The sequence below is a fragment of the Mustela nivalis genome (assembly GCF_964662115.1).
Source record: "Mustela nivalis genome assembly, chromosome: 7".
NCBI lineage: Eukaryota > Metazoa > Chordata > Mammalia > Carnivora > Mustelidae > Mustela > Mustela nivalis.
The window spans coordinates 90,788,140-90,813,247 of NC_139026.1; the positions used below are offsets into that span (position 1 = coordinate 90,788,140).

The 25,108-nt window shown below is 44.1% G+C and overlaps 1 protein-coding gene and 1 long non-coding RNA gene across 2 annotated transcripts in view; one reads left to right on the forward strand and one right to left on the reverse strand.

The window, feature by feature from the left end:
• Positions 1-1,840: 1,840 nt before the first annotated feature.
• LOC309868613 lies at positions 1,841-2,688 on the reverse strand. The gene is made up of 2 exons (XR_014313750.1): positions 2,545-2,688; positions 1,841-2,175 (listed from the first exon to the last, which is right to left on the reverse strand). It is a non-coding gene; the product is annotated as an uncharacterized lncRNA (long non-coding RNA).
• Positions 2,689-10,563: 7,875 nt separating this feature from the next.
• The window catches only part of SP1 (Sp1 transcription factor), a 51,197-nt gene continuing 36,652 nt past the window's right edge, over positions 10,564-25,108 (forward strand). Inside the window, exons 1-3 of the mRNA XM_082741520.1 lie at positions 10,564-10,870; positions 11,923-12,077; positions 12,396-13,911. Of these exons, the coding sequence (XP_082597646.1) occupies positions 10,864-10,870; positions 11,923-12,077; positions 12,396-13,911 (1,678 nt within the window). The 5' untranslated portion in view covers positions 10,564-10,863. The remainder of the gene's footprint in view (positions 10,871-11,922; positions 12,078-12,395; positions 13,912-25,108) is intronic.

A 25,108-nucleotide genomic window follows, 5' to 3' on the forward strand; every position in this document is an offset into this window, starting at 1 on the left:
GGCAAGAGGTAGCATGTCCCTGGCACTGTGCCATAAGCTGATGTAGCAAAGGGAAAAGAGGAGAGAATAGGCGAGAAGACACGTACTCCAGCAGAAAGAAAATGGGCCTGTTACTGGGTATGCAAAAGGAGAAAGCACTCAATGGGTATTTTAACTATTAAGAGTATTTAATTAAAAAATGTTAGTCGCTTATATTATTTAAAAGTGATTTAAATCAGGGGCGCCTGGGTGGCTCAGTGGGTTAAAGCCTCTGCCTTTGGCTCAGGTCCTGGTCCCAGGGTCCTGGGATTGAGTCCCGGGTGGGGCTCTCTGTTTAGCAGGGAGCCTACTTCCCTTCCTCTCTCTGACTGCCTCTCTGCCTACTTGTGATCTCTGTCTGTCAAGTAAATAAATAAAATCTTAAAAAAAAAAAAAAGTGATTTAAATCAGAATAGATGGAAACAGGCTCCCTGCTGAGCAGAGAGCCCAGAAGTGGGGCTCCATCCCAGGACCCTGAGATCATGACCCAAGCCCAAGGCAGAGGCGTAACCCACTGAGCCACCCAGGCGCCCCCCAATTATTTCCTTTTTAAAAGTATTCTAAAATGGTCTACAGGCATGGGGGCACTTGGATGGCGTAGTCCGCAGAGTATGTGACTTGATCTCAGGATCATTGAGTTTGAGCCCCACGTGGGGAGTAGCGTTCACTCAAATAAAAAATAAAAAAATAATTTATAGATGTGACATTAAACCCTTAAATATTTCACTATACGTTGCTAATAATGACATGTCCTTATATAATCCCAACACTATTATCATGCCCCCAAATTCACAATCATTCCTTAATATCATGTAATATCCAGTCCTCAGTCACACTTTCCCAACTGTTCCCAGTACGTCTTTTTACAAGTGATTTGTTCAAAATAGGATCATATTGCATGTGACTCTTTTGCCTCTTAAGTTTCTTTTAAGCAAGAACAGCCCTTCCTCCTCTTTTTTCCATGCCCTTGACTTGTTGAATAAACAGTCAATTGCCCTATAGAATGTCCTACCTTTTGGATTTTTCTTATTTATTTGTGTTTCCACTTACCTTATTCTGGCCAGCCCCCATATTTTCTGCAAGCCAGTGATTAGATGTAAAGACTCCTTTAGATTCAGGCTCAATGCTTTTGGAAAGACTACTTGTTAGGTGATGCAGTATTCTCCATATTACATTACATCAGGCACACATAATGCACATGTCGGGGGTGGTCTGACTCAGTGTTTTTGAAGGTGGGAGGAGGTTGAGCCTGAGGGGACCTAGGCAGTCAATCCCCTGTGGAAGCGAGCTCTGGCTGAGCCCCAGCCTGCAGGCTGCTGGTGTGTACCAGCAAGGAGTGGGCTGTTTTGGGGGGAGGTACTGAGAAAAGCATCAGCTTGAAGCTGGCAGCTTGGATTGGCTCAGTCTTAGAGCAGGATTAAGCAGAGTTCTGGGACACAGGCAGATACCACACAGGCAGCCTCCCTTAGTCCTGAACGTAGAGACTAAGCAGGCAAAATTCCCCAGGATTGGGCTGGAACCATTCCAGGACCCGTTCATGCGGTCCTGCACTCTCCACTGCAGAGAGCAAGAAACCTTCCTCTAGCTCTGGGCCCGTTGGTCATGGGCCTGGTAATGCTGTGGCTCAGAAAAATTCCGGACTCTAATAGCTCAGTTTTTCTTGTTCCCTGGCTTCCAGGTCCTGCCTTACAGTACTTTTTTTTTTTTTTTTTTTTTTTTTGCTTTTAAGCTTTAGAGTGTCAGTGCTTGAAAGAAGCTTGTGTAGCATCTAAGCTAGCCCCTCACTGAAGAAATTCCATTCTTCCTTAAAAATAGCTGCATGTTAGATGGTGAAACCAGAAGTTACAGTTTATTTCCCCAGACTTCAATCATTCCCACTCCACCTGCATAATTTTTAACATTATCAGGTTCCCCTTGTTCTATAGTATACCATTAATTTATTCTTTATCATAACAACACCCTCTGAAATGACAGGTTTGGTAATGTTGTTGTTTCTTCCTAAAATTAATCAGAAGAGGGGCACCTGGGTGGCTCAATGTTTAAGCAGCTGCCTTCAGCTCAGGTCATGATCCCAGGGTGCTGGGCAAGGGCCATCCGGTAGTCCCTGCTCAGGAGGGGGCCTGTTTCTCCCTCTGCCTGCTGCTCCCTCTGCTTGTGCTGTCAAATACATAAATAAAATCTTAAGAAAATAAAATTAATTACAAGAGCACACAAAGAAATGCTCACATTCCACCAGTTAGTAAGTACATCACATTTTGGGAAATGCCACAGAAGTAGAATTGTTGTCAGTTTCGTTCTGCCTTGGACCTTGGTTGGGCACATTTCTCAAGTCCTGAATGTATTTCCTAATCAATAAGAAGGAAGTAACTATACTCTGTATAGGCGTTAGTCACCAGTTTTGTTGCGAGTGACTGAAGGCAAGTTCTTCCTGGGAGGTTCCCAGGGACCTTTGTCCAGGCACGTCCGAGCCCCTGCGGTGGTGGGGGAGGGGAAAGCAGAAAACAGGCCAGCCTCGGTAAAGATTACCTCTCAGCTGGGCTGGAGAGCTTCACGGTGGTGGTGGGAAAACCCCTGCTGGAGGCAAAAGTCTGGGAAGCTCCCGCCCTCTCCCACCTTGCACTCTCCACCGTCTCCCTTGGCCACTTCAAGAAGGAATGAACATGGTGTTCCAGAGCCCTGTCCCCACAGAAACCACCCACTAGCCCTGGGGACAGTCCAAACTTCCGGAAGAAGAGACGAGAAGTTAGATGTCACGCCTGGGCCTCTACGAACTTCAGCTGGCTTCCCGGGTCGGGGGAGGGAGGGCAAAGCAGGAAGGAGGGGTTTGCGGTTGGGGAGAGCCACAGGGCCCACCCCTCTCCGGAAACTTGGGGGTGGAGAGGCCCAGCCCAGCTCACAGGAGACAGCCAGCTCCCGGCTGGGCCTGGGAGGCCTGCAAACCCCACCCCATTCCTCTGGGCACCTCGTGGCCCAGGCGGGTTTGTTTATGAATCCAGCTCCCTCCTCCCACAGCCCGGCCCTCCGCCCGCCCTCAGGGTGGCCCTAGTTGCTTGGGAGGGGGAAACTGGGCCGCCTACCCCCCTACTCCTCCCCTTTCTTCCTCCAGCCTCTCCTGTGGATGAGCGGGGAGGCCAGGTCCTTTTCCCAGTCCTGCTGTGTCTGTCCTGTTAGGGCCATTTTCCTTAATGGGAATGGAAAGCTGCGGGTGGTGTAACTCTCCCAGCTCTGGCCTCTAGTGAGGACTCAGGACTGTTTGTCCCAGGAGAGGAAGCTGCTGCATTTTTGGTTAAAAGAGGAACTTTACTCCTCTTAACAATGCTAAACTGTTGGGGCACCTGGGTGGCTCAAGTGGGTTAAGCCGCTGCCTTCGGCTCGGGTCATGATCTCAGGGTCCTGGGATCGAGTCCCGCATCGGGCTCTCTGCTCAGCGGGGAGCCTGCTTCCTCCTCTCTCTCTCTCTCTCTCTGCCTGCCTCTCTGCCTACTTGTGATCTCTGTCTGTCAAATAAATAAATAAAATCTTAAAAAAAAAAAAAAAACAATGCTAAACTGCAGGGCAGGACCCCAGTCACTCTTGGGGTGCAGCAGTCTGGGTGGGGGTGACTGGTGGGTAAACTGGCATTAGGTACTGGCATACTTCCAGGTCTGGTGAGCTGAGGTCCCTGAGGTGTCCAAAGGGTTTGGATATTTTAGGGGAGGCAAATGTTTTGATTATGCGTTTATTTCAAGCCGGAGTCCACAGGGGACAGATTTAAATGAGCAGAAGAGCTGTCTCCTTGCTCAGTTTGGGGTCTAGGCTTCTTTCTAAGCCGTCCTTGCCTCTGAGCCTGCCTTCTCTAGCTCTCTAGAATGCGGATAGATTGTGGAATTTAGTCTCAGACCTTCCTCTTCCTCTTCCCCACCACCTCAGACCACCTCTGCTTTTGTTTGTCCAATTGTTGTCAAGCTCTGGAGACCATCAGCTGGGTTTAAAGTCAGGCCCGTCATCTTGCAGCCCTCAGAAAAGAGAGTATTCGAGAAGTTTGGGCCGGACTTCAACTCCAGCAATAACTAAGTTGTGTTGTTGACCATGCCCCCCAACTCTCCAGAATTTTCATTTCCCCCACCCTCAGCCCTTCTTCCCCCTCCAGGCCTTTAAGTTCACCAGAGCCACGGACAGATTGCCAGACTGAACAGAGGCCTTCCTAGTACAAGGTACAGAATAGGCAGGGGTGAACCACAGTGCTGCTCAGATACAGAAATAAAGACATAGCAAAGGACAGAATAAATCTTTTTTTTAAGATTTTGTTTATTTGACAGAGAGACAGAGATCACAGGTAGGCAGAATGGCAGGCAGAGGGAGAGCTCGGAGAAGCAGGCTCTCAGCTGAGAAGGGAGCCCGACGTAGGATTCAATCCCAGGACCCTAGAGTCATGACCCGAGCCTAAGGCAGCCAGTTAACCGACTGAGCCACCCAGTGTCCCCAGAATGAATCCTTTTTTTTTTCTTATTAAGATTTTATTTATTTATTTGAGAGAGAGAGAGTAAGAGAGCATGAGAGAGCATGAGAGAGGGGAGAAGGTCAGAGGGAGAAGCAGACTTCCTGCGGAGCTGGGAGCCTGATGTGGAACTCCATCCCTGGACTCTGGGATCGTGATCTGAGCCAAAGGCAGTGGCTTAACCAACTGAGCCACCCGGAATTAATCTTTTTTTTTTTTTTTTTTTGTCAAAGATTTTATTTATTTGACAGAGATCACAAGTAGGTGGAGAGGCAGGCAGAGGGTGGTGGGGGGGGAGCAGGCTCCCTGCTGAGCAGAGAGCCCAATGCAGGGCTTGATCCCAGGGCCCAGGACCCGGGACCCGAGATCATGACCTGAGCTGAAAGCAGAGTCTTAACCCACTAAGCCACCCAGGCGCCCCGAGAATGAATCCTTTTAAATAATGGTAATAATAAAGAATATCTGTAATTATTCCTGGATTTCTCATCAACAGGTTCCAGGCTTCCCAAATAAAAACCAGGCTGAACATAGTCCTTTTCTTAGTTTTTTTGCCTTTCCAGAGCCCTAAAAAGACTGAGGGATGTGCGTGATGATCCACCCAACTTCTCCAATCACCACTGCACTTCAGATGACCCTAGATAGCGTGATGTGAAAACCCTAGGCTTGTTTTCTTGTTCAGAGAGAAACTTGTCTTGCGTTGAAGACTGTTGATGCCTTATTATCTTATCAGGGACTTTCTCTTACTTTTTCTTTTCTGACCTCCTTTATCCTAGAGTAGGCAGAATAGGTAAAATAGAACAGAATAGAGTAGAATAATATGGGGGCTCCTGGGTGGCTCAGTCGGTTAAACATCAGAGCCTTGGTTTTAGCTTAGGTCAGTATCTCAGGGTTGAGGGATTGTGGGATGGAGAAGCTGTGTAGGGCTCCGTGCTGGGCATGGAGGCTGCTTGAGATACACCCCCCCCACCCCAACTTGTGCATGTGCACACGCATGGTCTCTCTCTCTCAAAAAGATTTTATTTACTTATTTGACAGACACAGCTCACAAGTAGGCAGAGAGGCAGGCAGAGAGAGAGAGGTGGAAGCAAGCTCCCTGCTGAGCAGAGCGCCTAATGCAGGGCTCAATCCCAGGACCCTGGGACCATGACTGGAGCGAAAGGCGGAGGCTTTAACCACTGAGCCACCCCGGCGCACTTCTCTCTCAAAAAAAAAAAAAAAAAAAGTCTGTTTTGTATTTATTTTTTCAAATATTTTATTTATTTATTTTACAGAAAGGGTACAAGCAGGGGGAGCCGCAGGCAGAGGGAGAGAGAGAAGCAGGCTCCCCGCCAAATAAGGATCCCGACATGGAGCTTGACATGGGGCTCTATCCCAGGAGCCCGGGATCCACCCAAGCCAAAGGCAGATGCTCACCAACTGAGCCACCCAGGTGCCCCAAGTCTGTTTTGTATTTAACAGCTGTAGTTGAAAGCTAACTGAGAAGGAAGTTTACAATGATGGTGTAAAAGGAAGGTTTTGAAATATCTGCATATTTTATTTTGTAAAATGTTCCCAGTTACCAGATTGCTAAGTGGAAACTTTTTTTCAAGTTTATTTTTTTTAGTAATTTCTATACCCAACACGGGGCTGGAACTCACTACACCTAGATTAAGAGTCACAGGCCTTTCCAGCTGGGCCAGCCAGGTGTGCCAAGTGAGAAATTGATGAAAACAAGAGTGGCTTCAACGTCAAGAAGAATGATTTAATTTATAAAAGGCAAGCAACTGAAGGCAGAGAGTCAGTCCTTGGCCTTGTATTGTCTGGAGATCTGTTTAAGATTGGGGAGACTAGACTTCTTTCACTTAAATGTTTGTTTACTGGGTGTCAATTATATGCTATGTTAGGCCCTGAGATTACAAAGCAAAAAAGCATCACCCAGGCCCTCAGAATGCTTTAGTTGGAGGAGATTGGATATTTACAAACCTCTAATGGAGGTATGTTAAAAGAACATAGTGGACAGAGTATTCAATCTGGGGGAGTTAGGAAAAGACTTCAGAGAAGTCGTTCTTATCAAACTAAGAGGAAGAGTTCGGTACCCCAGAAGGAGGGTAAGCTGAGTAAACTGTGGTTCTGAACTATGGAGACCCAAGAAAGAATACTTTGGAGGAAGAGTCCAACAAAGAACAAAGTAAAAGGTAAGAGTGCAATGGACAGTAATGGAAGATGAGCCTGAATAAGTGAGGGGTAGACCACCAAGAATCCCGACAGCCACTCTGGAGTGTTACCACTTAGTGCTTGTACTATTGATTTTGAAGTAAAATATCTCTCAAATGACCCATGTTGCTTTGTAAACACTCTCATTAGAAGTTATTTAAATGATTTCACAAATGGTTATGTAGACAGAAACTGGCATGTGTGGGATTTGAGAAACCTTGAAATAAGTTATTCATTTTTTAAACATTTATCTTAGTTTTGTTTAAAGAAATTTTGTTCAGGTTTTCACAGATGAATTGAACAAGATGGGTCATGCCCATTTGCTCTCTTATCAGAAAGCAATCAGAAATCAAAAAAGAGACCTTTTTCTCAACTAGCTTAGAATCATGGGAAAAAACACAAGCTTTGGAACTAAACAGAACTGTCATAATTTAACTTAAGTATTTGAGCCTCGGTTTTCTCATCTGTAAAAGGGAATGGGAACTTAAATTAACTGAAAACATTAAGTTAGACAACACATAGATACATAAAACATTCAGAGGAGGGCTCTATGTTAGCTCCTACCCCACCTCACCCCACCTCACCCCACCCACCCCTGCAACTTTAGGTGTGGTCTTTTGCTAAATACACGAAACAGCTGTTAGAATCTCCAGAGTTTGGTTTACAAAGATGAGTAATGCGGTTTCTAACATCCCGGAAGTTTCAGTTTCTTCCCTTCTGGAAGTTTCTTCTTTACAGTTTCATTCCTTAGTTTTCCCTTTTTTTTAGGTTCTTTTTTTTTTTTTTTTTTAGATTTTAAAAATTTGTTTGACAGAGAGAAACACAGCAAGAGAGGGAACACACCAGCAGAGGGAATGGAACAGGGAGAGGCAGGTTTCCCGTGGAGCAGGGAGCCAGATGCAGGGCTCAGTGTGGGGCTCGAACCAAGGACCTTGTGATCATGACCTGAACTGAAAGCAGCTGCTTGACAACTGAGCCACCCAGGCGCCCCATCCTTTACTGTTTCTTAAACTTTGGTTTAGGGACTAATCACTTGAAAGAATTAGTTAAAAAGTTAATATTCTCCAGCCTCACCCCAGAGAATCTGATTTACTAGGTCTGACATGGAGACTAGGAATCTACCTTTTTCAAATTTATTTATGTATTACGTAATTATCTATATTTATTTGATAGATTTTCATTATGCCTATTTTTATACATGAGGAAGCCCAGGGAAGGGCATTTTGGCAGCTCAGTTGTTAAGGGTCTGCCTTTTGCTCAGGTCATGATCCCAGAGTCCTGGGATCAAGCCCCAGGCTCCACGTGGGACTCCCGGGTCTGGGGGAAGCCTGCTTCTCCTTCCCCAACTCCCCCTGCTTGTGTTCCTCTCTGGGTGTTTCTGTCAAATAAATAAATAAAACCTTAATAAGGTGTGTTTGGGGGAAGCCCAGAGAAGTTATTATTTTTTAAAGATTTTACTATTTGAGGGGTGCCTGGGTGGCTCAGTCGCTAAGCATCTGCCTTCGGGTAGGGTCATGGTCCTGGGGTCCTGGAATCTAGTCCCACACCAGGCTCCCGGTTCTGCGGGAGGCCCGCTTTTCCCTTTCCCACTCCCCCTGCTTGTGTTCTCTCTCTCACCATGTCTCTCTCTCTGTGTCAAATTAAAACAATCTTTAAAAAAAAAAAAAGGATTTTATTTATTTGAGAGAAAGACAGCACATGAACGGGGTGGGGGGTGAGAGGCCAAGAGGAAGAGGAAGAGGAAGAAGCCGACTCCCCAACCTCTGTGGAGGAGGAGGGGCTGGATCCCAGAATCCTGGGATCATAACCTTAGCCAGAGGCGGCTGCTAAACCAACTGAGCCACCCAGGAGCCCCAGAATCTACCTTTTTAAACAAAGCAGCCAAGGGTTTGGATAGAGACTATCTGACATTATATTTTGGGAAACTTTGATCAAGGGAGAGATGCTATTGTAATGTAATTTGTAATGTAATGTTTTATATAAATGTATACAAAAGGATAATGCCATTTGAGCTGTCACAGAAGTTAGATTTAGTAGTTTTCAGTAGCTAAAAAGGAACAATACATTTAAAAATACATATGTAATTATTTTCTATTAAACCCATTAAAAAAAAAAAAAAGATTTATTTATTTGACAGAGAGAGACCACAAGTAGGCAGAGAGGCAGGCAGAGAGAGAAGAGGAAGCAGACTCCCCGCAGAGCAGAGAGTCTGATGTGCGGCTCAATCCCAGGACCCTGGGACCATGACCCAAGCCCAAGGCAGAGGCTTTAATCCACTGAGCCACCCAGGCGCCCCTAAACCCATTTTTATAAATGGTTATATCAGGCCTGCTTTATTCAAAAATCTATGGAAGGCTTTTTGTGGGACTGCTCTGGGCTGGAATCTGGCACTATAACTTACTAGCTTTGTGACTTTGGGCCAGTTATTTAGCAGCCTAAATTTCTTATAAAATACATAACTTCTCTGGTACCAGTATTTTCTTTATGAGCATGACACAAGGAACGCCGAACGCTTAACTGACTTACGCACCTAACACAGTAGGCCTTCCACAATCACTTTCTTCAGGGCCTATGCAAAGCAGCAGAGGCCTGTTTTAGGGGGATCCAGACTTTAAAACACAACATGTCACGAAGTTCTGAATTGTAAATTGTAAATAACTTAGTGACAACACGTAAAATAGAAGGGGCTACAGAGAATGACCTCCGTGTCATTGACAAGTCACCCAGGCTGCCTCCACCAAAAGCAGGAAAAAGGAGAGGTGGAATGAGAGGCCAGCAATTCCAGTGCCTGGAGGAAAATGTCCTTTAACTTTGTAGTTAAAAAAGCAGGAACTCCTTATCTTGCCATCCTGCTTTACGCTTAGACGGTATTTACAATGAAGGGGAGAAACAGGAAGTGGCTTATAGGACACTGACGCTGGGAGGCTCTCCAGTGTATTTGAGCCTCAAAGACCAGCCCATGAAAAGATAACCCTGCAAAAATTACGTAGTTAGCAGCTTTATCTGGGAGAAGTTAATAAAATGGCGTTTGCTGGTCTGACAAAGCCCTTGTGAATTGTCAGTTAACTGCGAGCGCAGCGCCAGATTTCGTCGAGCACGCACCCACAGGGCTTACACCCACATTCAGAGGCATCCGCCCGCCGGTCGGCCCACCCCGGGAAGGGTGAGACTTGAGAGGTACTTTTAAGAACGGTTAAGTGAAGGCTCGAACGAGCCCCGCTGGCGAGGTAGAACTGCGAACCGACTGTCTTGGCCCTGACACTTGCTGAGCAGCAAGGATCCACCGAAGCGTGCCACCTATTCACTGTAAAGACGTCCCCTGAGGAGGGCCAAGATGGCGACGAACTCCTCTTGGCACAGCCCTGCTCCCTTCCCCAGGACGGGAGGCTCTAGTAACGCCCATTGGCCAAGTTAGAGGCGGTGCCTACCTTCCTTCGCCGCCTCATTGGACTTAGTGACTGAGGGAGACGCCAATTCTCCTCTGCCCACTCCCAAATCCCGCCCCCAGAGCTCATTCGGCGTTTAATTGGCTTTTCATTCACGTCAATCTGCGTCCTAGCATGTCTTTTTTCAGTGTTAATCCAATCATAACTTTCCTGGCTGCCCGCCTGATTTCTGATTGGTTTTGGTCAGCTTCATCCTATCCCATTTTTGCCTACTTCTTAACACCTCCCAAAAAGGACTGTGCCCAGGCATGTCCAGGGTTCTGGTTGGTCGTTGTTCTGTCATTCCAGTCAAAGTTCTTCCTATCCCTACCGGTCAGGGAGCCCGCCTGGCGGTTGACTGGCTTCCTTCCAAGCCTATCATCACTAGCTCCCGCCCACCCTCGCTTCCTGCGTCTTTCATTGGCTTTTAAAACGGAGAGGGTGGCCTCCTTGGGCGGACACCGGGCACGCAACTTTGTCTTACACGCCTTAGCGAGCAAGCGAGTCTTGTCACTGGATAACCTACCCGTCTTTCTTCTGCAAGTCCCTCCTTTCTCCCTCCCTCATTGGGCGGGGCAGCAGCGAAGGGGCGGAGCCTAGGCTGGGCTTGTGGCGCGCTGCTCCCTCCTCCTTACCCCCCCCCTCCCTGTCCGGTCCGGGTTCGCTTGCCTCGTCAGCGTCCGCGTTTTTCCCGGCCCCCCCCAACCCCCCCGGACAGGACCCCCTTGAGCTCGTCCCTCAGCTGCCACCATGAGCGGTAAGGATGAGTCCACTCCAAGCTTAGGGGTGGGAGGGGAATGAGGGGGCGCGCGCGAGGGCCGACCGGGCGGTCCCCGCCGTGAGGGGGGGCGGGCGGGAGGCGGCGGCGGCGGCCTTGGTCCCGCCCGGGGCGGAGGGAAGGGAGGGAGAAGGGGCAGTGGCGGGGCCTGCGAGAAAGAGGGGGATGGGCCGCCCGCCCCGGGGGAGGGGGCAGCGTGGCCTCGCCCGCCCCCTGCCCGCCCCGGCCACGGGGGACGGGCCTTACCCCCCACTATTCGGCCGCCCGCCTGAGGCTCCTCCCGCCGGGGGCTGGAGCCGCGGGGGCGGCCCGAACAGTGCAGGCCCCGCCCGGGCCAACCGCCTCCCTGGTCCGCCCTCTGGTCGCCGCCTGCCCCAAGGCCCTCCCCTCCCCCCGTAGATTTCCCCTCCCCCCCCCGTCCCGCCCTTTCCACGCCCCTCACCCCGAAACCGCCCTTTCCCTCTAGGGCCCGCCCTCTGTCCGCCCGAAACCTCCAGATTCCTAAGCCCTGGACCCCTTTAGTCCTTTGGCAGTATTCACAAATGTTTTCCCACTCACACTTTTTATTTGTTCTTTTTTCTTTGCCCCTCTTCTGCTCTGGGTGCTTTTTACACTTGAAGTTTTCTCTTTCTCCATATCCTTTGACCCTAATTTTAGCAAGCTTTCCATCCACCCACATGTTGTTTTTTGCCTTACCTATCCTCCTTTTTCTCCCCAGGATACTTTTTTGTATTTTGAAACTCTTTGAACATGTCCACTGCCCCTTACATTTCCTATGTGAAAAGTACATTTTTAATGTTTTCTGGGTTTAATTTTGTGCAAGTGAGAATTGAGGCCCGGTTTTAGTGCTCCTAAGCCTAGTTTGTGTTCTGTATGTCCTACAACTGCCCTTTGTCCAATTCACTTTTTTTTTTTTTTGCACTAGTACCTTTCATCTTGCTGTATGTCTTTTTCGTTATAGTGTCCCTTACTCTTCCTCACCTCACTCTTTTCCTTCCCCTAACTTTAAGTTGTCTTTTAATTCCTTTTAGACCAAGATCACTCCATGGATGAAATGACAGCTGTGGTGAAGATTGAAAAAGGAGTTGGTGGCAATAATGGGGGCAATGGTAATGGTGGTGGTGCCTTTTCTCAGGCTCGAAGCAGCAGCACAGGCAGTAGCAGCAGTGGAGGAGGAGGAGGGCAGGTAAGTGATGATCAGGACAGAGTGGGGGAGATGTTAAGAGAATGTGAATATTTTTAGATGATTGTCTTTTCACAGAAACATTTTTAGGAAAGAGCTAAGCCATTTTGTAGCTAGGAAAGTTAACATAGTGAAACAAAAGACTGGGAGATCCCCATAGATGAGGATTTCAGGAGTATAAATAGGTCCCCTTTTCCTTCCTTCCTTTTTCCCCCTTTTTGTGTGCACTGTTTTGCTGTTTATTTGTTTTATACTGCCCCCTGGGCTGGCAGCTGGGTATCACTAAACTAACTCCTCTCCTCTCCCTTATTTTCTGGCCAGGAATCCCAGCCATCCCCTCTGGCTCTGCTGGCAGCAACTTGCAGCAGAATTGAGTCACCCAATGAAAACAGCAACAACTCCCAGGGCCCAAGCCAGTCAGGGGGCACAGGTGAGCTTGACCTCACAGCCACACAACTCTCACAGGGTGCCAATGGCTGGCAGATCATCTCTTCCTCCTCTGGGGCTACCCCTACCTCAAAGGAACAGAGTGGCAGCAGTACCAATGGCAGCAATGGCAGTGAGTCTTCCAAGAATCGCACAGTCTCTGGTGGGCAGTATGTTGTGGCCGCCACTTCCAACCTACAGAACCAGCAGGTCCTGACAGGATTACCTGGAGTGATGCCTAATATTCAGTATCAAGTAATCCCACAGTTCCAGACCGTTGATGGGCAACAGCTGCAGTTCGCAGCCACTGGGGCCCAAGTACAGCAGGATGGTTCTGGTCAGATACAGATCATACCAGGTGCAAACCAACAGATCATCACAAATCGAGGAAGTGGAGGCAACATCATTGCTGCTATGCCAAACCTACTCCAGCAGGCTGTCCCCCTCCAAGGCCTGGCTAATAATGTACTCTCAGGACAGACTCAGTATGTGACTAACGTACCAGTGGCCCTGAATGGGAATATCACCTTGCTACCTGTCAACAGCGTTTCTGCAGCTACCTTGACTCCTAGCTCTCAGGCAGTCACTATCAGCAGCTCTGGGTCCCAGGAGAGTGGCTCACAGCCCGCCACCTCAGGGACTGCCATCAGTTCTGCCAGTTTGGTATCATCACAAGCCAGTTCCAGCTCCTTTTTCACCAATGCCAATAGCTATTCAACAACTACAACCACCAGCAACATGGGAATTATGAACTTTACCACCAGCGGATCAGCAGGGACCAACTCTCAAGGGCAGGCACCCCAGAGGGTCAGTGGGCTACAGGGGTCTGATGCTCTAAACATCCAGCAGAACCAGACATCTGGAGGCTCTCTGCAAACAAGTCAGCAAAAAGAGGGAGAGCAAAACCAGCAGACGCAGCAACAGCAACAAATTCTTATCCAGCCTCAGCTAGTTCAAGGAGGACAGGCTCTCCAGGCCCTTCAAGCAGCACCATTGTCAGGGCAGACCTTTACAACCCAAGCTATCTCCCAGGAAACCCTCCAGAATCTCCAGCTTCAGGCTGTTCCAAACTCTGGCCCCATCATCATCCGGACACCAACAGTGGGGCCCAATGGACAGGTCAGTTGGCAGACTCTTCAGCTGCAGAATCTCCAAGTTCAGAACCCACAGGCCCAGACAATCACCTTGGCCCCAATGCAGGGTGTTTCCTTGGGGCAGACCAGCAGCAGCAATACCACCCTTACACCCATTGCCTCAGCCGCCTCCATCCCTACCGGCACCGTCACTGTGAATGCTGCTCAGCTCTCCTCCATGCCTGGCCTCCAGACCATTAACCTCAGTGCATTGGGTGCTTCAGGGATCCAGGTGCACCAGCTTCCAAGCCTGCCCTTGGCTATAGCAAATGCCCCAGGTAAGGCTTTCAGTCTTTTGCATTCATTTCCAGAGCTAACGAGCTTAACTGAAATTGTTGAGTCTATGGAAGGAAATAGAGATTTTTGTGGGTAACAGTTTCTAGAAGGCACGTTGATCAGAGAAATAGAATGATTCTATTTAAGTCATTTGGAACCAACTTAACGGAAACTTTTTTTTCAGTTAATCTTACGAGAAAGGAGCATTTCTGGGCAGTGTCTTTAGGGTCACTGTACTTCCAGGGCTTTTGGTGCTACAGAACAAGGGTCAGCAAACTTTGTTCTGTAAAGGTCCAGATAGTAAATATTTTAGGCCTTGTGGACCACGTAGTATTCTTTTTTGTTTTTCTTTTACAACCCTTTAAAAATGTAAAACCAGGGCACCTTGGTGGGTCAGTGGGTTAAGCCTCTGTCTTTGGCTTAGGTCATGATCTCAGGGTCCTGGGATCAAGCCCCACATCAGGCTCTCCTCAGCAGGGAGCCTGCTTTCCTTCATCTCTCTGCCTGCCTCTCTGTCTACTTGTGATCTTTCTGTCAAATAAATAAATAAAATCTTAAAAAAAAAAAAACACATTCTTATCTCAAGGGCTTTATTTGGCCTCTTGGCCCACCAGCATTGTAGAATGAGACTTGATTATAAACTTGATCTGTTTGTAGAACAGTTATTAAGTAATCAGGTGTTTCTTATGAACTGTAGCTCTTTAAGAGGGAAAAGTGATAAAGTGGGTTCCAGAAGGATTCATTCTTTCTTTCTTTTTTGTTTTAACATTTGTTTATTTAGGGGCACCTGGGTGGCTCTGTGGGTTAAGCCTCTGCCTTTGGCTTACCTCATGATCTCAGAGTCCTGGGATCCACCCCTCATCGGGCTCTGCTCAGCAGGGAGCCTGCTTCCCCCTCTCTCTGCCTGCCTCTCTGCCTACTTGTGATATCTCTCTCTGTCAAATAAATAAATAAAATCTTTAAAAAAAAAAAAAAAGATTTGTTTATTTGACAGCCAGAGAGACCACACACAAGCCCAGGAGAGGCACAGGGAGAGGGAGAAGCAGGGAGCCTGCTGAGCAGGGAGCCCATTGTGTGGCTTGATCCCAGAACCCTGGGATCATGACTTGAGCCGAAAAAGGATGCTTTTTTTTTTTTTTTTTAAGATTTTATTTATTTATTTGACAGAGAGACCATAGGTAGGCAGAGGGCAGACAGAGAGAGAGATGGGGAAGCAGGCTCTCCACTGAGCAGAGAGCCCCTTGTGGAACTCCATCCCAGGACCCTGAGATCATGACCTGAGCCGAAGGCAGATGCTTAACCAGCTGAGCCACCCAGGCACCTCTCTAGAAGCATTTTCAACAAAAAAGTTAATACTTAATTTTTAGTTAGCCAGATTATCCTACTCTACTCTGATTAATTTTCAGTTAGATAGAATATCCTACTCTCTGAGCAAGCTGATTAATTAAGGTTTAATTTTTTAAACTTCTGGTTATCTTAAAAGTAGAATCCATCTGCCTTCTCTTACACTAATGTGTATTTTCAGTAAGTTTCTTGGGTGATTCTGGTACTTCCTAGCTAGGAGAACCACTTACTAGACTGCTTTGAAAGTAGCGTATTAAGAAGGGATGGGAGAGAAAAGGAGAAGGCCTGAAATGGAGTGGGGAGGTGGAGCTGAGAGGAATTAGGAATAAGGAGAGTATTGAAGGGAAAGAGTCCTCAGGGAAGAGGTATGTATTGGAATGTATGTTTAATCAGTGGACCACAGTACTCAGTTATTCATTTCGAATAGTGTTTCACTGTTGGTTAGAGATAAAAAAAGTGAAAAAAGTGAAAGCCTATTTAGAATTTATTTTAAATTCTGTGGTGGTGCAGCTAATCTTTAATAAAGCACAAGAAGAGGATAGTATAGAATTTTTTTCAAGACTTATTTATCTGAAGAGGGAGGGGCAGAGGGAGAGGGAATCCAAGCCGACTTAAAGCTCAGAGTCAATACTGGGCACAGTCTCATAACTCTTGAGATCAGACCTGAGCCAAAAATCAAGAATTTGATTCTTGATCAAACTGATCAAGATAGGGGCGCCTGGGTGGCTCAGTGGGTTGAGCCGCTGCCTTCGGCTCGGGTCGTGATCTCAGGGTCCTGGGATCGAGTCCCGCATCGGGCTCTCTGCTCAGCAGGGAGCCTGCTTCCTCCTCTCTCTCTGCCTGCCTCTTTGCCTATTTGTGATCTCTCTCTGTCAAATAAATAAATAAAATCTTTTAAAAAAAAATTGATCAAGATACTATAGATTTTTATATTTAGGCATGATATAAAAAATTATGATGGAAATAATTTACTATCACTGCATTTAGTTTTATTGGAATGTATGTGGGTTTGTGAACTGGTTATTTTTACTATAGAGTTATCATTTCATTTATGACTGGCCCTTATATAAAAGAGGGTAACAAATAAATAAGCGTATTTCCTGTCTCTTGCAGTTCTGGAAAATGGTGGCCGGGAGGTCTGCTCGAGTTCCCTAACTTTATTACATTTTTTTTTTTTAATGATTTTATTTATTAGAACTCGAGAAAGAGATCATGAGTGGGGTGAGGGGTAGAGGGAGAAGACGACTTCCCACCAAGCTGGGAGCCCGATGCCGGACTCGATCTCACAACGCTAGGATCATGACCTGAGCTGAAGCCAGATGCTTAACCTGAGCCGTCCAGGCACCCACTTTCTTACATTCTTGAGGTGTGTTTAAGATGACTACATTTTGAGTCTTAACAAGACAACGGTTTTCTTACTGCATCGGAGACCTTGGAATAGAAAGTCTGAGCTGGAGAGGACCTAAGAGGTCATCTAGTAAAACTGCCTTATTTTCTAGATGAGGAAGGGCATGGAGTTACAGAGAAGCAATTAAGTAAGTGGTGAGACTACATACAGTCAGAGCTAGGGCTTGTACTTAGTTCTCCTAATGTAAGACTTACCTATTAATTTTAACTTAGGATGTTAAAAAAATCCTTTAGAGTATTAAAAATGTTTTAGAAAAGATATCTTTGTTTCTTTGAAATTTAATGCTCTAGAGCTGGCAGATGTTTCATAGGCTAAAAATTATAGCTGTAGAAGTGGGAGAAGTTAATGAAAACGGAACAACACTCTGAAAATTAGACACTTGCTACACTAGCATGTTTGTTTTCTCTTTACTCTTAGTTTGTTGTATCCAATAGCTTTGCTCTTCCTCAAAGGAAGGCAAAGCTAGGGGATAGTTCCATTTAGTAATAATTTGGATCCTTGCAAATTTCTAAAAAATTTCAGAGCATAGGCTTTAGAGAAACGTTATGAGGCATTCTCATTGCTAAATCATGCTCTGGAGAAGTCTGCCATTTAATATGTCATAAGATAGGGCTACCTGGCTATTGATGGTCTCAGAGCTCAAGAAAATGCATGCCTTTCTGTGAAGTAGCTGCAGCTTGACATTCGCTAATGAGAGAATGAGTCTCTAAAAGGCCTTTTTGTCAAAATTGAGATTGGTTGCCTCATTAATAGTGGTTTCCGAAGATAAAAGTTTTCTCCTTTTTGGTTAGTCATACTTGTGCAGCATTTTCCCCCCCTTCAATTGGTCAACTTTATCCTCAGTGAAAGATAATAAAAGAATTTCCTAGAAGCTTTAGTGCTGCTTTGCTGTTGTCTGGCTGTTAAAAAATGTTTCATTTTACCCCTTTTTCTGGTATGTAGTAGTTTTACTGGAAAAACTCAATGTCTTGACAGTATAATGTAGTAGAAAGAGCCTTGGATGTGAAATCATCTATAGATAAGTGGATAGATACATAGCACTCTACAAACTGAGACATTATTACATGGTTGTGGAAGACTGCAACTTCCATGTTGTTCACATAGTCTGTTTACATTTATTATTTTTAAAAATCATCTTTTAGAAATTAAGCTCTCCTGTTGACTTGCAGTGTTTATTTCTGTTTGCTGAATACACAGGCAAAGGCACACACAAACTTAGCACCAAAGTAAGCCAGCCATCTCTGTGTTTTTTATGGCTTAGCCCCTGGTGGGTGGTAGTGAGGAAGGGACCACCCAGTAAACTGAGTTTAGTTTCCGGACAGTGAAATGATCTATGGGCTCTGAGGTTGGGTGGTTTTTTTTTTTTTTTTTTTTCCCATTAGCTTTTTTGTAGTTTTTTGTTTTTAAATCGACACTGTTTCCCAGTTAAAGCCCCCTTTCCCCTCATTTTGTAGTTAACACTCTCACAGATCTTGTTTTTTTTCCAGTTTAAAGTTTCAGGTTTTTTCTCAGACACTGCTGTGTCCTGAAAACTCTTCCACCAGGTTGAGGAGGGCCAGCTTTGAAAGAGGTTTGTATGACTTCGTGGGAGTTCTGCCTAATAAAGAGTTCAGGGCTAGTCTTTGGCAGGAGAATAAAACATATTTCCTTGATGGCTATAATTCAGTCAAGAAGCAAACTTCAGGCACTAAAAATAAAAATTTCACATCTGCTTGGTTTTATCCAGGTCAGGAAAATGTGTTCTCTTAGAAGTTAAGTTGAATGTGATACCAGAGTTAGTTTGCCAACAGTGTTGCTAAACTTGGGGTCAGATTGCTGAGAACTAATTTATTAAAAAGTTGTATTTTAGACTAGGGTATTCAAACACTAGTTACAAGTAGGTTTAGATAATTTAAATGTGTTCAGAATTATTCTTTTGCAAAAATCATTTGAGAGAATTTTCTCTTAAAATATACTTTATCAAATACATAATGTCAAATGTTTCTACATCGTTTGCCTTTTTAATCTAATATTTGTTTCTGAAGGTGATATTAGTGCTTTTAACTGATTTCAATTTAAGTAGAAAAGGTCTCCTTTAAAACCAAGGTCCCTTCATTGATTTGGAACAACTGAGAAGATAGTCCTCGGACTTTTTCAGTTGCTCCTATTTATTCATTCTGGTGGCTTTCTGTAAATGACGTCATTGTTAAATCATGTTGCATTGTGTAATGTGGCCATTTCAGTTCTTAATTAAATAACAAGAGCACAAGGGTGCCTAGTGTTTCAGTAAAGTTTAGTATCTGTTTTGTTCTTATATCTTCCATTTTTTTAAGGGTTCCACTTTGTAAAGTAGAATGTAATTGTTGCCACTAATAATTTAGTTCTACTCATTCCTTGCTTCTAATTGTTTTGTTTTGACATTCCTTGAAAATGTTTTGGGATGTAAGATGAACTTCTCTAGTAAAGCTTTATTACATAATGCTTTGTAAGTTACTTATTGGATGTTTCTAAACGTTAATAGATAATATTAGTTGAAAAAAATTTTTAAGATTTTATTTATTTATGGTCAGATGGAGAGGGAGAGCGCACACAAGCAGGGAGAGCAGCAGGCAGAGGGAGAAGCAGACTCCCTGCGGAGCAGAGAGCCTGATGCAGGACTCCATCCCAGGACCCTGGGATCATGACCCGAGCTGAAGGCATACACTTGACCGCTGAACCACCCAGGTGTCCCTAGTTGAAATTTTCTACTTTGCTATTTGTTTTTCATATTTCTTACGGGTGTGTCACAATAGTGCTATTCCCTTTCTCTAATATACAGCATTATTATTCAGGACCTGGTGTGCTGAAGTGTTATTTTAAGATGTATATGCTCACATTATGACTATATTGTTAATACTATGCTAGGTTTTAAGAATTGTTTCTCTTAGAAGAGACTGAAAAAGTTTCTGTAGACAGATATTTTCTTCAGAATTGATTGCAAATCTGGGCTGTTACTTGAATTTGCATTTTTCTCCAGTGTTTTTTAAACTCTAAATGGCTTATGGAAAGTGGGCAGTATTACTTGTTTGACAAGTTTGGATGTGCCAGTCTAATTTACTATGAATCTTTCTAACTCTGTTTCTATGTGCAAAATAGATAACTTAATTTTGAAGGAGTTAAGATATATCTGTGCCAAAATAAAGACTTTACCGTAAGAGATGAGGGAACTAAGTTAAAAATCTGTACATCTCCAGGGGTGCCTAGGTGGCTCAGTGGGTTAAGCTGCTCCCTTTGGCTCAGGTCATGATCTCAGGGTCCTGGGATCAAGCTCCACATCAGGCTTTCTGCTCAGCAGGGAGCCTGTTTCCCCCTCTTGCTCTGCCTCCCTCTCTGCCTGCTTGTGATCTGACAAATAAATAAACAAATTTTTTTTTTTTTTTTTTTGACAGACAGAGATCACAAGTAGGCAGAGAGGCAGGTAGAGGGAGAGGGAGGGGGAAACAGGCTTCCTGCTTAGCAGAGAGCCCAATTCGGGGCTCCATCCCAGGACCCTGGGATCATGACCTGAGCTGAAGGCAGAGTCTTTAACCCACTGAGCCACCCAGGTGCCCTAAATAAAAATCTTTTAAAAAATGCCTACACATCTCTGAAAGCTTATAAGAAATCTTTTTTTTTTTTTTTTTTTAAGATTTTGTTCATTTATTTGACGGAGAAGACAGACAGTGAGAGAGGGAACACAAGTTAGGAGAGTGGGAGAGGGAGAAGCAGGCTTCCTGCTGAGCAGGGAGCCTCATGTGAGGCTTGATCCCAGGACCCTGGGATCATGACCTGAGCTGAAGGCAGATGCTTAATGACTGAGCCACCCAGGTGCCTAAGAAATCTTTTTATAGGAAAGAAAATACTTGCTGCAAATAATCTGAAAAAGGTTAAATGCTATTGAGATGGATCTTTTCTTCATATTGAAGAACTCAATATGTTCTTTATTGAATTGATCCTGTTTGATGGTTTAAAAGTTACAACTCTTTGCAGACATAATACAATTAAATGAGACTATCAATGGTAATAGCAACTAAACTAAAGGTTGCTGGAGCTGGAGACCCTCATCCTCTCCAATACCCCCATTTTGACAGAAGCTAAGGACTAGAAAGATTCAATGACTTGCAGAGGTCACTGACAAAATTTACAGAGTAACAGATCTTTTGGCTTTAGATCAATTTCCTTTTCCACTGTACTACACTATTTTCATTTTCTTTTTCTTTCCTCCTTCCTTCCTTCCTTCCTTTTTAATATTTAGGTAATCTCTACACCCAGTGTGGGGTTTGAACTCATAACCCTGAGGCCAAGAGTCGTGTACTCTACCGACTGAGCCAGCCAGGCACCCCTATTTTCCTTTTTTTCTTTTTTCCCGCTATTTTCTCTTACAGGACTTCTTCCAAGTAGAAGAACGGCTTTGGGGTTTTTTTTAACCCAGGTTCAGTGTTACTAACATTTGTAACCTAGGACAGATAATAGGAAAAAAGAAGCATGGTTAATCAACAGCTTCTTTTTTTTTTTTTTAAAGATTTTATTTATTTATTTGAGAGAGAGAGACAGTGAGAGAGAGCATGAGCGAGGAGAAGGTCAGAGGGAGAAGCAGACTCCCCACGGAGCTGGGAGCCCGATGTGGGATTCGATCCCGGGACTCCGGGATCATGACCCGAGCCGAAGGCAGTCATCCAACCAACTGAGCCACTCAGGCGTCCCAATCAACAGCTTCTATATAAACTTTGTTATGAATCATAATTTGTTATAATGAGATTAGTTAATTTGAATTTATTTGATCTGTAATTAGATGAAATAGAAATAAAGTGATGTGATCAAAACATAAGAAGGGAGGATCAAGATGGCAAAAGAGAAATCAAATGTGAAGAAATCAAAAGAGAAAATCTGAAAATCAGCTGGGTCATATTGAGGTGTGTTAGTGTAGAAGGGTATTACTCTCCCCACACTCCCTTTCCCCTTTTTATAGTTAAGATGATGTGATGTGTTTTCCCTGACTGTACCTCTCTTACTGTTTTTTCCCTGATATGCTTGAGACATTTTCATACCAAATGTTTATTGTTCCTCATCTGTTTTCCATGCTATCAGGAAATTTTCTTTCAGTGCCTGCCTTCTCTACCCACCACGTTTCTTTTTTTTTTTTTTTTTTTAATTTTATTTATTTATTTGAGATAGAAAGAGAGAGAGTGCACAAGGGGGAGCAGAGGGAGAGGGAGAAGCAGACTTCCTGCTATGTGGGAGCACGACGTGGGGCTCGATCCCAGGACCCTGGGACTGCAACCCGAACTGAAGGCAGACGATTAACCAACTGAACAACCCAAGCATCCCTACCCACCACATTTCTGATTTGGAAGAAACATATTATCCTGACATGCTTTGTTGGGGATACAGTTGGGGATACCATTTAACACCCCTTGAGAGACTATATGAAGGGCCCAATTTTGTCTAGGCCTGATACAGACAATGCATAACATTCCTTTTTTTTATACATAATATTTCTTATGGTCCTGTGTGGTATCTGGAAATACTGTGCTTAGAATTATTTGGCAGTTTCTTGCACTCGTGAAAAACTGTATTTTAATTTTATACAGACTATTTGTCTTAAAGAAGGTAAAAAGCTCTTAATTCTAAAAACTGTATTTAGGAATTTTCCATATTATCAAGAACCTCTTTGTTTGGTTTGGTGTTCTCTTAACAGAATATCTTGTTGGCATTATCATGTTTTGAATGGCCTCCTTGTTTAGCCTTAAATGCTGTTAAGAAATCCAGTAATACTCATGATTCAGTTAACTCACATGTACATTCACACGAGTATACTTAGTAATATAAGTATATAAATATTATAATATTATATAAGTAAATAATATATATTATATAATAAAATTATATATAATAATAAGTTACTATATTAAGTATAGTAATATAAGTACATAAGTATAAGTAATAAAAGTATAAGCAATACTATATTGCCCCCAGCAGGCTTAAGAGTTAGATACAAAAATGTAACAGTGGAGGGGAGAAGTATAATAATGAAAATGGGTTCCAATTTTTGATGCCTTATTCATAGGCAAATTTAGCAAAATTTATTGAGCATTTATTAAGTGTCAGATGTGCTTGGGTCTCAGAATTCACTGAAACAGATAATGGTCCTTCCCTTCATGGTATTCAGGTTGCTCTTGTGTTGTAGATACACTTACTGCACTTCAGACGGGACGAGTTTTCACATTAATTTTCATAGTCAGCTAATACTGAGTTGCAGAAAATACAAGAAATAATAGGGTCATGCTATTTTGGATTTTAGTTTTTTCCTACTGTGTTATATATTACTAGGTTATTTATTTTTAATTAAAATCCTGTCATGTCCTTTAATCTTTTATTAACTATTTGTACTTTCTACTTATAATTTTGATTCAAGTTTTAAAAGCAGATATGTGGAAAGGGGGAAGAGAATTACACAAATATTTTCATGTATTTAATGGTAATGGTATTTTTGTTCATTCTTAAATCCCTAACATTTACATTTTTTTTTAAGATTTTATTTTATTTTATTTGACAGAGATCACAGGTAGGCAGAGAGGCACGCAGACAGAGAGAGGAGGAAGCAGGCTCCCTGCTGAGCAGAGAGCCTGATGCGGGGCTCCATCTCAGGACTGTGGGATCATGACCTGAGCTGAAGGCAGAGGCTTTAACCCACTGAGCCACGCATGTGCCCCACATTTACATATTTTTAGGGAAAATTTATTTTAAACTAAAGAATGTGCAAAATGGTATAGTTGTTTTTTAAATAGTAATAATTATTTTTTAAAGATTTTATTTTTTTGAGAGAACATGAGAGGGGAAGAGGCTCAGAGGGAGAAGCAGATTCCCCGCTGAGCAGGGAGTCCGATGTTGGACTCCATCCCAGGACTCCAGGATCATGACCTGAGCTGAAGGCAGTTGTTTAACCACTGAGCCACCTAGGCACCCTAAATAATTATTATTATTTTTATTTATTTATTTATTTTAAAATTTTTGACAGAGATCACAAGTAAGCAGAGGGGCAGGCACAGAGAGAGGAGGAAGCAGGCTCCCTGGATGGGATGCGGGGCTCGATCCCAGGACCCTGGGATCATGACCTGAGCTGTAGGCAGAGGCTTTAACCCACTGAGCCACCCAGGCGCCCCTAAATAATTATTTTTAGAAGTGATAAAATACATGTAACATAAAATTTACCATTTTAACCATTATTTATTTGAGAGAGTGAGAGAGGGGCCATGAGCAGGGCTGGAGTCAGGGGAGAGGCAAAGGGAGAGGAGAAGCAGATTTCCCGGTCTATCCTAGGACCCTGATACCATGACCTGAATCAAAGATGCTTAACCTTCGGGATGCCTGGGTGGCTCACTTGGTTAAGCGGCTGCCTTCAGCTCAGGTCATGATCCCAGCGTCCTGGGATCAAGTCCCACATCGGGCTCCTTGCTTCTCCCTGCCTGCCATTCTCTCTGCCTGTGCTTGCTCGCTCTGCCTCTCTCTCTCTGACAAATAAATAAAATCTTAAAAAAAAAAAAATGCTTAACCTACTGAGCCACCCAGATGCCCTCATCTTAACCCCCTTTTTTTTTTTTTAAGAAATTTTTCTTAAGATTGTATTTATTTTTTTGACAGAGAGATCACAAGTAGGCAGAGAGGCAGGCTCCCTCCTGAGCAGAGAGCCTGATGCGGGGCTTGATCCCAGGACCCTGAGATCATGACCTGAGTCAAAGGCAGAGGCTTTAACCCACTGAGCCTCCCGGGCACTCCTCTTTTTTTTTTTTTTTTTTTTGAAAGATTATTTATTTATTTGACAGAGAGAGACAGCGAGAGCTGGAACACAAGCAGGGAGAGTGGGAGAGGGAAAGCAGGCTTCCTGCCGAGCAGGGAGCCTGGTATGGGGCTCGATCCCAGGATCATGACAGGAGCTGAAGGCAGAGGCTTAACAACTGAGCTACCCAGGTGTCCCACCATTATTCTGTTTCTTTGAGTTTGACTATCAACTTGACTACTTTGTCATATAAGTAGGATTGTAGAGTACTTGTCTTTTTGCGGCTGGTTTATTTTACATAACATAATGTCATCAAATTTCACGCATATTGTAGCATATGACAGGATTTTTTGTAAGGCTGAATAATATTCCACTGTGTGTGTGTATATATATATATATATACACCACATTGTCTTTATCTCTTAATGTATGATGGACATTTGTGTTGCTTCTACCTCTTGGCTATTGAGAATAGTGCTGCTGTGAACTTGGGTGTATAGATGTCTCTTTGAGATTCTGCTTTCAATTCTTTTGGATAGATACCCAGAAGTAGAATTGCTGGATCATATGGTAATTCTATTTTTAATTTAAAAACAATTATTTTTTATAACTTTCTTTTTAGCTTCTTTAAAGAATCTTTTAATTTTATTTATTAATTTTTTAAGATTTTATT